This window comes from Octopus sinensis, linkage group LG7, assembly GCF_006345805.1.
Source record: "Octopus sinensis linkage group LG7, ASM634580v1, whole genome shotgun sequence".
Classification (NCBI taxonomy): Eukaryota; Metazoa; Mollusca; class Cephalopoda; order Octopoda; family Octopodidae; genus Octopus; species Octopus sinensis.
The window spans coordinates 19,337,086-19,352,174 of record NC_043003.1 but is presented as its reverse complement, the minus strand read 5'-3'; the positions used below and the strand labels follow the sequence as shown (position 1 = coordinate 19,352,174).

At 37.0% G+C, this 15,089-nt stretch overlaps 1 protein-coding gene across 1 annotated transcript; it reads right to left on the bottom strand.

Moving 5' to 3' along the window:
* Positions 1-2,661: 2,661 nt before the first annotated feature.
* On the bottom strand, positions 2,662-9,277 carry LOC118764186. Its single transcript, XM_036504590.1, has 2 exons — positions 8,531-9,277; positions 2,662-2,674 (listed from the first exon to the last, which is right to left on the bottom strand). The coding sequence occupies exon 1, from the start codon at positions 9,176-9,178 to the stop codon at positions 8,540-8,542; it is 639 nt and encodes a 212-aa protein (XP_036360483.1). The 5' UTR covers positions 9,179-9,277; the 3' UTR covers positions 2,662-2,674; positions 8,531-8,539.
* Positions 9,278-15,089: the final 5,812 nt, after the last annotated feature.

Below are 15,089 nucleotides of genomic sequence, written 5' to 3'. Positions count from 1 at the left end.
GGAATTACAGAGAACTCATATTTAATCAGTAAGTATGATGAAAACTAAGCAAGCCAACTAGATACAGCTCCTGCTTTCTCAAGTCTTTCAGACAGAATTCAGAATGATTTAAAAGGTTATGTTGAATGAAATATAAAACGAACTTAATCTGGCTAAATTTGTAACTATCCTTGTAGATGAAACTTCAGATGTATCGAACTATTCACAGCTGTCAACTGCTTTGTGTTATGTTTACAAAAGATTGTGTTACTTACAAACAATTTATCAGTTTTAACAGTTTTAGTGCAGATTGTTCAGCAAATATTTTGTGTGAACATGCTTCTAAATGTACTGTAACACGGGAGTGTGAAAGCAGATTATATTCACAAACCTGTGATGGTGCAACTACAGTAGCAAGATAATTAAATGGGTTGCCATGAAAGGTGAGGTGAAAATATGAATGTGCAATCTTTGTTCATTGTTGCCCTCATGTACTAAATTCAGCTCTTTCTTTCTGCAATAAATGGAGTGAGTTTATTTTCTTTACAAAATCATCCAAAAAAGCCAGTGCACTAAAGATTTCCCAAAACAACAGCAACAAGATGGAATTGCTCCTTGCATCTCATTACTACTACAAAAGAAATAGTTTTTTGGAGACATCATTGAAAATCCTGAAGCATAGGATGAGATCACAATAAATTCTGCAATTGGATTCTTAGAGAATTTGAAAGCCCTGATTTCTTATTTCTATTAGAGTCTTATTTAATATTCTTCAGATAAAAAGTTTTGACAAAGTGTATCGTTAACAACAAATATATAAAACTTGAACTGCATTAAAAAATTAACTAGATGGTTTTTCAATATTCTATAAAATGTCAAAGGAAAAATATGGGACCAATGCAGCAATCCAAATTAAGAGATGCAGGAATAAATCTATTAACCTACAACATTATAGAATACTCTACAACAAAATTACTGGGACAAAGTTGACCAATTAAAAGCAAGATATTCATTCTTAGAATGGTCTTATTGTCTAGACATAAGACAGTCATGAAGCCATGGACATGTGTTTCTACATCAATAAGCATCATCTACCCTATCTCCATCAGCCAAGAGACATACATGTGTACAAAAAGGGAAGGACATACTTATGGCTTAGTTAATTGCATTAATTCAACAAAAATCAGTGTCCATTAGCATGTATATGTGCAACATAGACAAATGCACATATACCAAATAGCATACAAGTTCTTGATTTATTAAAATTATCTCTTAGAAGATGTCACATATATATATATACACGAGCAAAACGCCCCCCCCCCCGCCCAATGAACAGTGCTGAGTTGTCAAACATTTAAACCAAATTTTCTCAAAACAACTTGTCTGACCGTCCCATAGGCCTCCCCTTTGAGAAACACTGATTTAACCTAAATTTGAGACACCAGCAAAAGAAGAAATAAAGATAGACTTTTTTTCTATTCCAAAGAAAAACGATTTTATTCACACAAATATGCAACCGAAGACTTTAAAGTACCAGTAATGATAAGGCTGTTGACTGGGAGAACACAAACATGGTTTAAACAGTAAGCTTGACAGGAAAGAAACGTGCCTTTAAGCAGTACAAAAACAAAAAAAAAATGGAAGGTGCAGTTATGTACAAGTTGATGGAAAAAAAGCAGGACAAAAACGGCTTTACTGATCGCATTCTCACCTGGAATCGATTTTTGTAATTTTTTCAAGACATACACGCCCTGATACCGTCGGTATCTACATATCAAATTTGAGCGCAATCAGATGGAGGATGCCCAAGATCCTAGAAGACACACACACACAGAACGAATTTTATATATATATATATATATATATATATATATATCATCATCATCATCATCATCGTTTAACGTCCGCCTTCCATGCTAGCATGGGTTAGACGATTTTGACTGAGGGCTGGTGAATCAAATGGCTGCACCAGGCTCCAATCTTGATTATATATATATTGTTACACAGCAGAATTGATAACAATGCTGGTGCCATGTAAAAAGCACTGGTGCTAGTGCTACATAAAAAGCATTGGTGCTGGTACCACATAAAAAGCATTGATGATGGTGTCACATAAAAAGTACTGGTGATGGTGTCACATAAAAAGTACTGGTGATGGTGTCATGTAAAAAGCACTGGTGCTGGTTCCACATAAGAAGCACTGGTGTTTGTATCACATAAAAAAGCACTGGTGATCTTCTAATTAAAAAGCACTGGTGCTGGTGTCACATGAAAAGCACTGGTGACACTACCACATAGAAAGCAGTGGTGATGATGTGACATGAAAAGCACTGGTGCTGGTGCCAGTAAAAAGGCACTGGTGATGGTGCCATGTAAAAAAACATTGGCAATGGTGCCATGTAAAAACACTGGTGTTATAGTGCTACATAAAAAGCACTGGTGCTGGTGTCACGTAAAAGGCACTGGTGATTGTTCCACATAAAAAGCACTGGTGCTGATGCCTTGTAAAAATCACCCTGTGTACTCTGTAAGGTGGTTGACTTTAAGGAGGGCATCCAGCTGTAAAAACCATGGCAGAACTGACAATGGAGCCTGATGTACCCTCCACCACCAGCCTTACCAACTCTTGTCAAATCATCCAAATCTTGCCAGTATGGAAAACAGAGGTTAAATGATATATATATATATATTGTTGCTATTATGCAAAAGTGTCATAAGTCCAAAGCGTTGATTTTTCAGAAATCGAAAAAATAGTTTCACCATTCTATAGCAAAACCGTTGTACAACACTTTAACAATTTTTTATATCTTGGCATCTGAAGCAGTTGGAGATATGATAGTTTGACCAAAAGAATCAGCTATTGCAAGCAAACATAAATATTGAAAATAAAAACGCATTTGGCCAAATTTGGACATACGACAGTTTAACAAAATAGCAACGAGATATATATCATAACTAAAATTCTGAGAAGTGAGAGATGAAATATTCCATTTGTTGACAGCTTTTTCATAATGTGTATCCAGTTATATCAGCAGAGCTGAAACATTTTATGCAAATATATATGTACATATAAAAGCACATACATAGTTATGCTGTAACATAATGAATAAGATTTCTCGCCTGAAAATTTTATGGACTAATTATTTAGTCCCAAGAGTTTGATATTCTCAACAGCTGTCTTGATAGCCAGACACTTTGGCAAGACCTTACTGTGAGCTGTTTGAGTCTTTGAATCCCTATTTATGTTTGATATAGATCTTAATCATCATCATCATCATCATCATCATCATTTAAGACTATTTTCCATCATTTTTTTTTTTATTAATCGTAATCCACACCATCTGAAAGGTATTTATAGAAAATTTTATTTAAAAGTATCCACTTTTTGAAAGTTATGAGGAAACAAATCCAATGCTAGTGAATTGTCCAAAACTCTTCTCCCCTCCACCAGAAAAAACTTTTACACAAAAAATTCTAGTATAATCGAATCTACACCGCCTGAACTATATTTGTACAAACATTTCATTAAAAAAAAATCCATTTTTCTGGAAGTTATGAGGAAACTAAGTTGGGATCTTTGCTGTTTGGCTTTCACTTTTCAATTCCTTTAATTTTGTTCCGATTGATTTCAAATTAGATGTATTACTCTTTTACTCCTTTACTTGTTTCAGTCATTTGACTGTGGCCATGCTGGAGCACCGCCTTTAGTCGAGCAAATCGATCCCAGGACTTATTCTTTGGAAGCCTAGTACTTATTCTATCAGTCTCTTTTGCGGAACCGCTAAGTTATGGGGACGTAAACACACCAGCATCAGTTGTCAAGCGATGTTGGGGAGACTAACACAGACACACAAACACACACATACATACATATATATACATATACATATATACGATGGGCTTCTTTCAGTTTCCGTCTACCAAATCCACTCACAAGGCTTTGGTCGACCCGAGGCTATAGCAGAAGGCACTTACCCAAGGTGCCACGCAGTGGGACTGTATCTAGAACCATGTGGTTGGTAAGCAAGCTACTTACCACACAGCCACTCCTGCCCCTATTGATGAAGTTTTATATGCTAATTAGAGAAGTGAAATTCATTTTGCTGTAGATTAATAAACAGAAAGTTAATAGCTTTTAAAGTTTGCAAATTTGGGTTTATTTTAGCCATTCGTAAGCCACAGACACACTGGTACCTGTTTCCATAGTAACGAGCCAAGCTATCGTCTGCTTTACAACACAACGTACATATACTCTGAACATCGTTTTTGAATTTTTGCTGCAAAAAATATTAGTAATTCTTTACAGGATTTGAACTATTTCTACAACATAACGTAGTTTTTTGGGGTTTTTTTAAAATTTGTGGCTAAAATATTTCGTTGAAGATTTTTCCTTTTTAAATTGTTTACATGCATGTTCGAACGTTTGCTTTGCACTATTTTATCTGACAGAAAAACGACTGAATCTTTTCAGTTGCTGTCACAGGTTTTGAAATTTCAAAATTAAGTGAAAAATTTTAAATTTGAAATATTGAAGTAATTTTTCATCCTGAATCTGATTTGTTCAATAAAAAATATGTTATTAATTGATTAATCCCAGATCATCCGCTCGTCGGATTGCCCCTGAACGTCAACACTAAATGTTAACTCTAACCTTAAACCCCAATTCTATCTCTAAATCATAAACCCTAAATCTAACTCCAGTGTATCTCAAACAGCAGTATAAATAACAGTGTGTTTTCTTTTTGGTATTTTAACGAAGAGTTTTTTGGGGTTTTTTGTAATTTTCCACAAAAAAAAATTCATTGAGAAATTTTTCGTTATATATTCCTGTTCCACCATTTCAGATGGTTTTATTCATTTAAACTTATTAAAACTTCAACTCGTCGTAATATATTGCTTTCATTGATAAAAGTTATCACATAGAAAATGCCATCTTCCAAATCATGTTCTCTGATTGGGGTAAAAATAACCAAACTTTAAGGCCCTGTAACATTGTTCTAAAATTTTTCTGGAACAAGTAAATAACATCAGATTGAGCGTGAATGCCCATATATGCACTCACACACACCGATGCAAACAAACCATCCATACACGGTCACGCACGCCAACACACACACACACACACACACACACACACACACACACACACACACACACACACACACACACACACTCACACTTTTTTGTCTTACGTCCTCACTGAGAACTCTAGAAATATAGATACCAGAATCCGTAAATTAGGAGACAGAAAGACAGACCTGCAGTAGAGGGAATGTCAATGATGAGATTGCGATCGGCAAACGGTAGGATTCTGACCAACTTTACTAACTGACTGATTGATGGAACGATTGATTAATCACACAACCAATTTGTTACCTGATTAAGCTGTTAACTTAATAAGAGACGTGAAAGAGAGCCAGTACGTGACTTTATAATTGGCCTAACACACACATACATTCAGTTCAAATAAACAAACCACACACACACACCACACACACACACACACATTCAGTTCAAATAAACAAACACACACACACACACACACACACACACACACACACACACACATTCAGTTCAAATAAACAAACCACACACACACACACACACACAAACAAACAAAAAACGAACGTAAGGAGGTGCAGGAGTAATATATTAATTTGACGCTCGATGAAGGGAGAGGATTGTTGTTAAAGTTTCGAGCATACCTCATCGTCAGAAACAGCGAAGTCCAAAGAGAAAGAAGGAAAAAAATATAAGCACAGGCGTAGCTGTGTGGTAGGAAGCTTGCTTCCCAATCACATAGCTCAGGGTTCAGCCCTACTGCTTGGCACCTTGGGCAAGTGTCTTCAACTATAGCCTCGGGCCGACCAAAGTCTTATGAGTGGATTTTGTAAATATATATGTATATATATGCATATATATATACATATATATACATACATATATGCGTACACACACACACACATAAAGTCTATTCTTAGCTACAATAGTGACAACATGAATTTCATCCATTTTCTTGCTTTGTTAAAATATTTAAGAAAATATATTATATATATATATATAGGGTCATTTCATAAATAATGCGGTTATTTTATGCTTCTTTTACTTTTCAAAATTAAGGTAAGCAAAGTTCTTTTTTAAATCTAAAATATACGCTCGTTCATTTTCTACAATGCTCTTCCATCTATCTGGTAGACTTGCAAGGCCCCTCTTCCAAAATTCACTTGTTCGTGACGAAAAATACTTCTCCACTACAGTTCTGCCCTCGTCTACAGAATTCATATTTTCCCATCTAAATGATTTTGAAGAGTGCGAAATAAAAGTGATCTATTCAATCTCAATTGAGATGGAATAGATCCAAAATGTTAATCAGATGGGGCAATGTGCGGCGAATATGGTGGGTGGGTATCGTTTCCCATTCGAATTGCTCCAACGTTTGGAATGTCATCCTCGCTGTATGTGGCCAAACATTATCCTCATGGAATAACACCTTTCATCCTGAAACTTAAGATGGTCGTTTTTATTCTAGCGCTCTTTGGATAATTACCAAAAGTCCATGGTCTGGCAATGTTAAAGAGGAGCTTTACCGGTTCGAGATAAGCTCTTTAGACATGCGTCTTCGCCGGTTTGTGCAAGATGCGAGCAGGACAGTGAAACTGTCCTGCACGCGATTGTGCAATGCCCCAAGGTGACTGAGCTCTGGGCTTATGTCGAACACCTGCTGTCGCATTCGAGAAGAGTACAACAGTCAAGCGAATCTGTAATTAAGATCGTTCCGCCGACCTCTCTGAATAGGGAGTAGCGATCCTGTTTTCTTTCGGTAGTTGCTGTTGCGAAAGAGGTAGTATGGAAGACGAGAGTGAAAGGAATTGCAACAGGCATGTTCATCTCCAGTTTCGAGCTAATCGACTTTTTCGTTTTTCACATGAAACGGAAAATAAGGCTGGAGAAGAAATGCCTGTCGCAAAGTGTGTTTCGTAAAAGATGGAAGTCTATAGCAAATATGTTGCGAGTGAAAGAACCTGTTTAATCGAGAATGTAAAAAAATGGAGTAAGCAAAGTCTTCAGTGTGAGTATGTGGTTTGTGGGGTCGACCGCGTCCTCTGCTTCATTTTTTGTAAATCACTCATTCTCATTTAATTGTATATATTTTAATTGTTTATTTATTCATACATTTCGTCTCATTCGATACCCTGACCCCAATGTTTGCTTTGTCTGTCCTCGTATCGTCCCCTCTTTTTCTCAACCACATGGTTAGTAAAGAAATTGACTTCAATGTCTGGTTGAATGACCAAATCCAATCTTCTCTGCTAGTTCCTCAACAGTTACGATGGGATTTTGTTCCACCAGACTTTGCAGGACGTACTCGTCGAGCTCTACAGATCTTCCAGGACGAGGCTCGCCTTCTAGGCTGTAGTTTCCGGCTCGGAATTTCTGGAACCACAGTTGAAACTGGCTTGCGCTTATTGTCCGATGCCCATATACTGAATTAACATTCCTCGCAATTTCTGTTGTGTTGTTGCCTTTATTGAATTCATAAAGCAGAATATGCCTAATATGCTCCTTTGTCACTTCCATTATAGCTTTGGAAAAAATAACTTGAAATCGAACTGCAGTCTTCGAAACTTGCACTAAGAACAAGGACAAGGTAAAATTACTACCTGATTTTATAGAAAGTTGATGCAGGTAGTTTATCCCGTCCCCCTCCGACTTTTAGTACATGCAATTAAAAAAAGCGGCTTTACTTATGGAATGACCCAATATATATATATATATATATATATATATATACACACACATGAGTGTGTGTCTTTGTGTCTGTGTTTGTCCCCTCTCCGTCACTTGCCAACCGTTGTTGGTGTGTTTACGTCCCCGTAACTTAGCGCTTCGGCAAAAGAGGCCGATAGAATAAGTACCAGGCTTACAAAGAATAAGTCCTGGGATCGAGTTCTTCGACTAAAAGGCGATGTTCCAGCATGGCCGCAGTCAAATGAGTGAAGCAAGTAAAAGAATAAAAGAAGCATTCCTATACAACAGAGTGTCGGAAAGCATGTAGCGTGCCAAAAACTGTAATTTCTTTGCATGTGTATGTTTTAAAGCATCGTATATTACTAATCTGTAAAAACCAATATAAGGAGTGGAGGAGTCATTTTTCAGTTCTAACTTCTTTTTCGGAAATTGTTTTTCAGATTTATAGGAGACGTATTTTTTTTTTTAAATCATCTTATGTTTAAAAATGAAAAAAAAAAAAAAAGATTAAACGAGACTTAAGACATACACATTTGAAGAAATTAAGGTTTTAAAAACATGCATTCATCCAGACTAGTTTCCTGGTACCTTGCACAGAATTAATAAACGGGCATCATTTACACAAATGTACAGGCACCTGCATTTCATTTAATATTGTTTAATTAATAACATGTTGACCAAGATAACCACCCTGGTTCGGAGAAATCGTTATCTTGATAAGGCTTTGGAACCAAAAGTTCCACAAAATCAACGTTGTAGCTGAATATATATTTTTTTTTCCAATGAAGATACTTTGTTTTACCTGTCTTCTTCATAACATGTCACATAATATGGACTCACATCTGTCACACAGTGGCTTTGGAGAATGTTTCACACAAAAATCAGATTCTATTGAAGGCATTTGACACCTATTCTGTAGTACTTTATAATTCCATTCTCTCAAAAAACTGTCTCTGTCACATGGATGCATATTTTTAAACTGTTGATATTTATCTATATGTCCAGTTATCAAATCTGTTCTTTTTTCCTCCACCATCCCTTTGCCATTCATCTCTTTGTCAATTAACACTTCTTGGAAATGGTTCTTAGTATCAGAAATTGCACACACTTTTTCTTTTAAACCTCTTGGCATTTCACATTTCGCTTCACATACTTCAAATTTATCGACTAGGCGACCATTCTCTTTGGCGACGTATTTCAGATCAATCCTTTTGCGATAACCTGGCGAATCGGGTTTACAAACCAAGTGCCTTTCGGGACAATCAAATTTTATACATTCTGTAAGGTGTGGCGTGAGCCTAGGTATGAATCGTTGACAAGGGGGAATGTCACCCAACATATTTCGCCTGTTCCACAGGTTACGTCTTTCAGTTCGGTATTGCGAGATATTGCGTGAAAGGTTTTTACCGTCATCTTTGATTATATCTCGTATGATACCGTTTGCGTACATTTTGTTAATGCTTTGAAGAACAAAATGTCTTACACAAAAAAACCATTCAAGTTCACTTTTTGAAGAACCGAATATCAACTGATTGAGATGACGTTTCAGATTTTGTTTTTATACATCATATGAAGATTCTATTGTCATACATGCAGATGACGTCATGACTGCATATTAATCTCTCTATATATAAAGCTGAAGTTGTCTGTGTATGGCAGGTTTGGTAGCCTTCAACTAACACTATCTCCTCCGAGACCCTGCGGCGCAAGTTGACCAAAATTGAGAGTATGATAGAAGAAGGCTTGCTCTTCCTTCCGTAGAAGAAAAAATTCAAATCGGATTATGTTTAGATCAAAAATTATTTACATCAAAAAGGTGCTTTTTTTCTATGTATGTATGTTTGCATGCATTCACACATATGCACATGTCCGCAGGTATGGATGATACTGCGTATGTGGATCTTATTCATGAATGTTTTACATATTTTGACAGTATCTTTGACAGATTGCTACTGTAATTGTAATCTTCTGATTAGGTCTTCTTTCGGGTTCTGTAAACCCCAGCTCTCAAGATATGCACTGAAGCAGTTAGTCACGTAACCAAGTACTCCAATAATTATTAGTAGAAACCAGAAATTATAGCCCGAATAGAGTACCTGCAGATTTCTCATTAGTTCGATATAAATGTTCTGTTTTACTAAAAACCAATTAACAGGCGTGGCTGTATGTAAGAAGCTTGCTTCCCAACTACATGATTCCAGGTTCAGTCCCACTGCGTGACACCTTGGGCAAGGCAAGTGTCTTTTATTATAGCCTTGGGTCGACCAAAGCCTTGTGAGTGGATTTGGGAGATGGAAACTGAAAGAAGCTTGTCGTATATATGTATGTATATGTATCTTTGTGTCCGTCCCCTACCATCACTTGACAACCGGTTTTAGTGTGTTTACGTACTCGTAACTTAGCGGTTCGGCTAAAAAGGTCAATAAGATAAGTATCAGACTTTAAAAAATAGTACTGGGGTTGATTCCTTTGACTACAGAATCTTCAAAGCAGTGCCCCAGCACAGCCACAGTCTAATGACTGAAAAAAGTAAAACATAGCAGATAAAAGACTGTGTTGGTATATGATGGACAAATGATTTCAACTACTGTGCATAGTGTCTTTTCTCTATCCCATATCATAATGTCTGGCCTGCCGTGCTTGCATTTTGTTGAAGTTTTTGACTAAGACATTCCACCGGCATTTTTCCGAGCTGTGTATGATTATGCCCGCTATGTCTCTGAGGTTTCTGATGCGTGTCTCATCAGGATTAATCTTTAGACGAATTTCTTTGTATAGTGTTCTAGCCACAACACCATGTCTCATTGGTACATAATTCCGTGAGGATATGTTCGGGGAGTTACTTATGAGGTAGGTGACGTCATTGGCATAGCTGGAGTGTGTGCTGCCTGGAGAAGCTCTTGAATTTGTTTCCGCCCTCGGGCCCCACAAAAAGTAAAACATAATGCACAACGCTTTCCTCTTAAAGTTATGTGAATATAATTTGTGGTTTATGATATATTTGGTTTTTTTTTTAGATTTTAACTATGACATTCTAATGTAATTGCATTATCAATGGGAGGTATATATTCAATGAAATAAGGGTTAGTTCAGCAAACTGTTTTATACATATACGCTAAGAGTTGACACTTACCAGTGTTAGTGAAATAATACTCACGCAATGTATTATTCTGTATATCATGTAATAATATTCCAGCAATAATTTGTTTGATAAAGTGTCAAAGAAACAATTGTAGTATTATGCAAGAAAACGTGTTGTTCACTCCATTCTCCTTGTTAATATATAAAATATACGAATATTGATGAATTTTCAGATATATTATCAATTTTTCGCTGTAAAATCTGAGAGCTCATATCTGTGAACTAGCTTTTTAAAGCAAGCTACAAAGTTAATATTTCAAATTAAATATGAGTTTTATATAATCAAATAGTTGGAAAACTGGGAGAATGGCTTCATGACTTTCTGAAGGATAGAAGTCAGGTGGTAGTAGCCAATGGGGCCACCTCCATTAACACACAAATAGTGAGCGGTGTTCCGCAGGGCACTGTTCTGGGACCACTACTGTTCATAATGGCCCTCTCAGACATGCCCTCAGCCACGCAGAGAGCCACGATCACAAGTTATGCAGATGATACAAAAGTTTCACAGGCAATACAGAACCCTGAGGACACTAAACACCTGCAATGTGTGCTGGACGAAATATACAAGTGGGCTGAAAAGAATAGCATGCAGTTCAATGCTGGAAAGTTTCAAGCTTTATACTATCAGCATGCAAAACTGAATGCAATACCCAATGAATACACTGGACCCGGAGGGATTGCAATCCCAGAGGCACAATCAGTGCGTGACCTGGGTATTCACATGAGTGATGACGCGACCTTTCATGTACATGTTGCTAAACTGACAATGAAATGTAGACGGCTGGCTGGATGGATTCTTAGAACCTTTAGAACAAGAGAACAAAAAACCATGATGGTCCTCTGGAAGACACTTGTCCTAAGCCACTTTGACTATTGCTCTCAGCTATGGTCACCATCCAGTGTCAAGTTGATCACAGAACTTGAGGCGATCCAACGAAGCTACACGAAGAAGATAGCCTCTATGCAGAATGTAAGCTACTGGGAAAGACTCAAGAGATTAAAATTATATTCTCTGGAGCGTAGGCGGGAAAGATATGCCATAATATACATCTGGAAGATCCTGGAGGGAAGTGTCCTGAACTTTGGCATCGAGAGTTACGCAAATGCCAGAACTGGGCGCCACTGCGTGGTGCCTAGGACTCCAAACCTGCCATCAAGATGTAGGACAAGATTCTGTGATAACCTGGGCTTCCGAGGCCCACAGCTCTTCAATATCCTCCCGAAGAACCTGAGAGACCTGCATGGGGTGGATACAGATGTCTTTAAAATGAAGCTGGATCTCTTCCTGTCAGGTGTCCCAGATGAACCAACTTCACGGCAGGAGGGGCAGATGAGGGCAGCTGCATCGAACTCTCTCATGCACCAAATAGCAGTTGCTAGAAAGCCTCCATGAAGTGAAACCAAGTAGCAACACCAAATGGCGGTGCCCCAGCATGGCCACAGCTCATAAGCTGAAACTAGAATCAATCAATCAATCAATCAAAAAATATAATATGCCTTAAATACACACTAAACATATTTAAACTTTAAAAGTAACAGTTCAATAAAAAGTAAAAACGGTATGAGGGTGGCGAGCTGGCAGAATCGTTAGCACGCCGGACGAAATGCTTAGCGGTACTTCGTCTGCCGTTACGTTGTAAGTTCAAATTCCGCCGAGGGCGACTTTGCCTTTCATCCTTTCGGGGTCGATAAATTAAGTACCAGTTACGCACTGGGGTCGATGTAATCGACTTAATCTCTATGTATGTCCTTGTTTGTCCACTCTATGTTTAGCCCCTTGTGGGTAGTAAAGAAATGGGAAAATGTTTAAGAAATTAGGACCATTTATAAAATTTTTTCTTGTCTTTTTGTTGGCGAAGACTTTGTCAGAAGCTATTTTACCCGTCAATTGTTGTTCTATAGACAGCTTGGTAAGATTTCTTAACCGCAAGGTACTCGTTGTAGATTTGAAGTAATTCAATTTTAATTTAGGAAAACTCATACACATAGCAACACTAATGGTAATTGTGAAGAAAATCCGCAGCATTATTACCATATTTAGAAGCTAGTTCCTAAGGTTACGCTTTTGAATAAACTGAAAAAATTCAAGGGAACCTTCTTTTCATGTTTCCCATCTTTAACAGCAAGAAAATGCCGAATATTTTTCTCTCCAATGTGGAACTTTCTTTATTGATGTCATCACGATTGGGGTTAAGGAAAGCATATTTCTCAGCAAATTCACGAAACTGTTGAAGTCTCAAAGTTATTTCTTGGATCACTCAATCCAGTGAAGAAAGTATTTCTTTCCTCAATTCAATGTCGTATTACAATTCAACGTCTTGTGATCCTCATCAAGCATTTGTTTCTTTGTTTTGGGTGATGCTGAGGCTCTATGACTATACCTAGAGAAATGCGATTTTCTTCAGCAAAGTTAACTCCATTACTCACTAGCTTATCTTGTGTGCAATTAGAAATGTCTCTAATACAATGAAGGCGGTGAGCTGGCAGAAACGTTAGCACGCCGAGCTAGCAGTATTTCGTCTGCCGTTACGTTCTGAGTTCAAATTTCACCGAGGTCGACTTTGTCTTTCATCCTTTCGGGGTCGATAAATTAAGAACCAGTTACGTACTGGGGTCGATGTAATCGACTTAACCCTTTTGTCTGTCCTTGTTTGTCCCCTCTATGTTTGGCCCCTTGTGGGCAATAAAGAAATAAGAAATGTCTCTAATACAATTAGCTTTATTTTACATTGTTGTATGCTCAATTCTTTGGTTTGGAGGGAAATCTGTATGTCGTTAATTTCTTGAAGGATGAGTCACCACAAGCCAAGAATGCACAAAAAGGAAAATAGTTGCAACACAACAAACAGAACACCATCATCTGCTCAAATAGCTGTATTTTCTTTTTCAACAGTTAACTTTTCTAACTCACCTGAGATTTTCGAGAAAAGTTTCTTTGCAACATTTGCAGCTTTTCCCCTCACATTCCAATGAATCTCTTACTATGCGCTTCATAAGTTGAGCAGCGATTGAAGTTACAACATCCTAACGATGAGTTGATGAAGAAAAAAACGTTCCACGCACCCAAAAACTCAACTAAATTTACAGCAAAATAAGCTGCATGAACACATGCCAAAATTCAACGAATGATTTGTACACGCATCAAATTCTGCCTGTTGGTTAATATCCTCGATACGTTTCTGAATGCCACAGCATTAGCATATGATTCCCCTCTACAATTTTGAAGATCAATTCCTTCTTTCCCTAATTTCTCCAAAATCATTGCTGAAATATTCTTGGCAGTTTTACCTTTTGTCTCAGTGAAATCAACAAATAAGTCAACAAAGATTGCTAACACCTGGTCTGTTCTTTTTCAGTCACTTCGTAAAACAAAATTCTATTTAGCTAATAATCTAATAATATTAAGCAATCTTGAATGGATTTCCTTCCACTTTTTCACTTGGTTTTCACCAACTTCTTGCTTTTTTGTTTTTGTATGAATTGTTGTTGTTCGAACAATCCTAACATCCAACTCTTTCTATTGTATGAAATTCCGAATATGAGCTGCACTAGATTCATGCCCAAATATTCTAAGATTCAGTACCCACTAAATGTTGATACCTCCTCATAATTAAATTTTGAGTAACTTCTGTCTGAAAACAATTCGCGACAAAAAGCAGTAAAGCGCTTTTTTGTACTGGGAGTACACCATCCATAATCACAACATTCTTTCGCCATTTGGAGGACTTTAAAAGTAACAGTCAAGTGTTATTTTTCTAATTTGTTTGGTTGACACTCGTTGACAAATTACTTTACCAAAATCGAAATCTAGATTTTGAACCACATTTGCACCTGGTATCATTGCTAATCTTGCTTGGCTAAAAGCCAACATCTGTGCCTACTCTATCAATAGCACTTTCTGGAATATTTTCTTCCTAATGTTCTTCATCACTTGCATTTGAAAATGAAGTTGACGAATCACCAAAAGTCTAAAATTCTATGGAATTGGATTAGTAAAATTCTCCAGCTTCAGGAGCAGTAGTTTCCATACGACTGATATATTTCAGTAGTGCTGCTTCTTTAATTTTTAATAATATACCCCCTCTCTCTCTCATATATATATATATATATATATATATATATATATATGAACTACCAGATAAATCACTTTTCGCTTTATCTGAAGATAGTAATAGATGTATAAAAGGTTTTTTGTTTGAAAAATAAGTACGCTCTGATAA

Bases quoted from the DNA above. Each gene is read 5' to 3' on its own strand.
- LOC118764186 (XM_036504590.1), bottom strand. From the start codon at position 9,178: ATGTACGCAAACGGTATCATACGAGATATAATCAAAGATGACGGTAAA.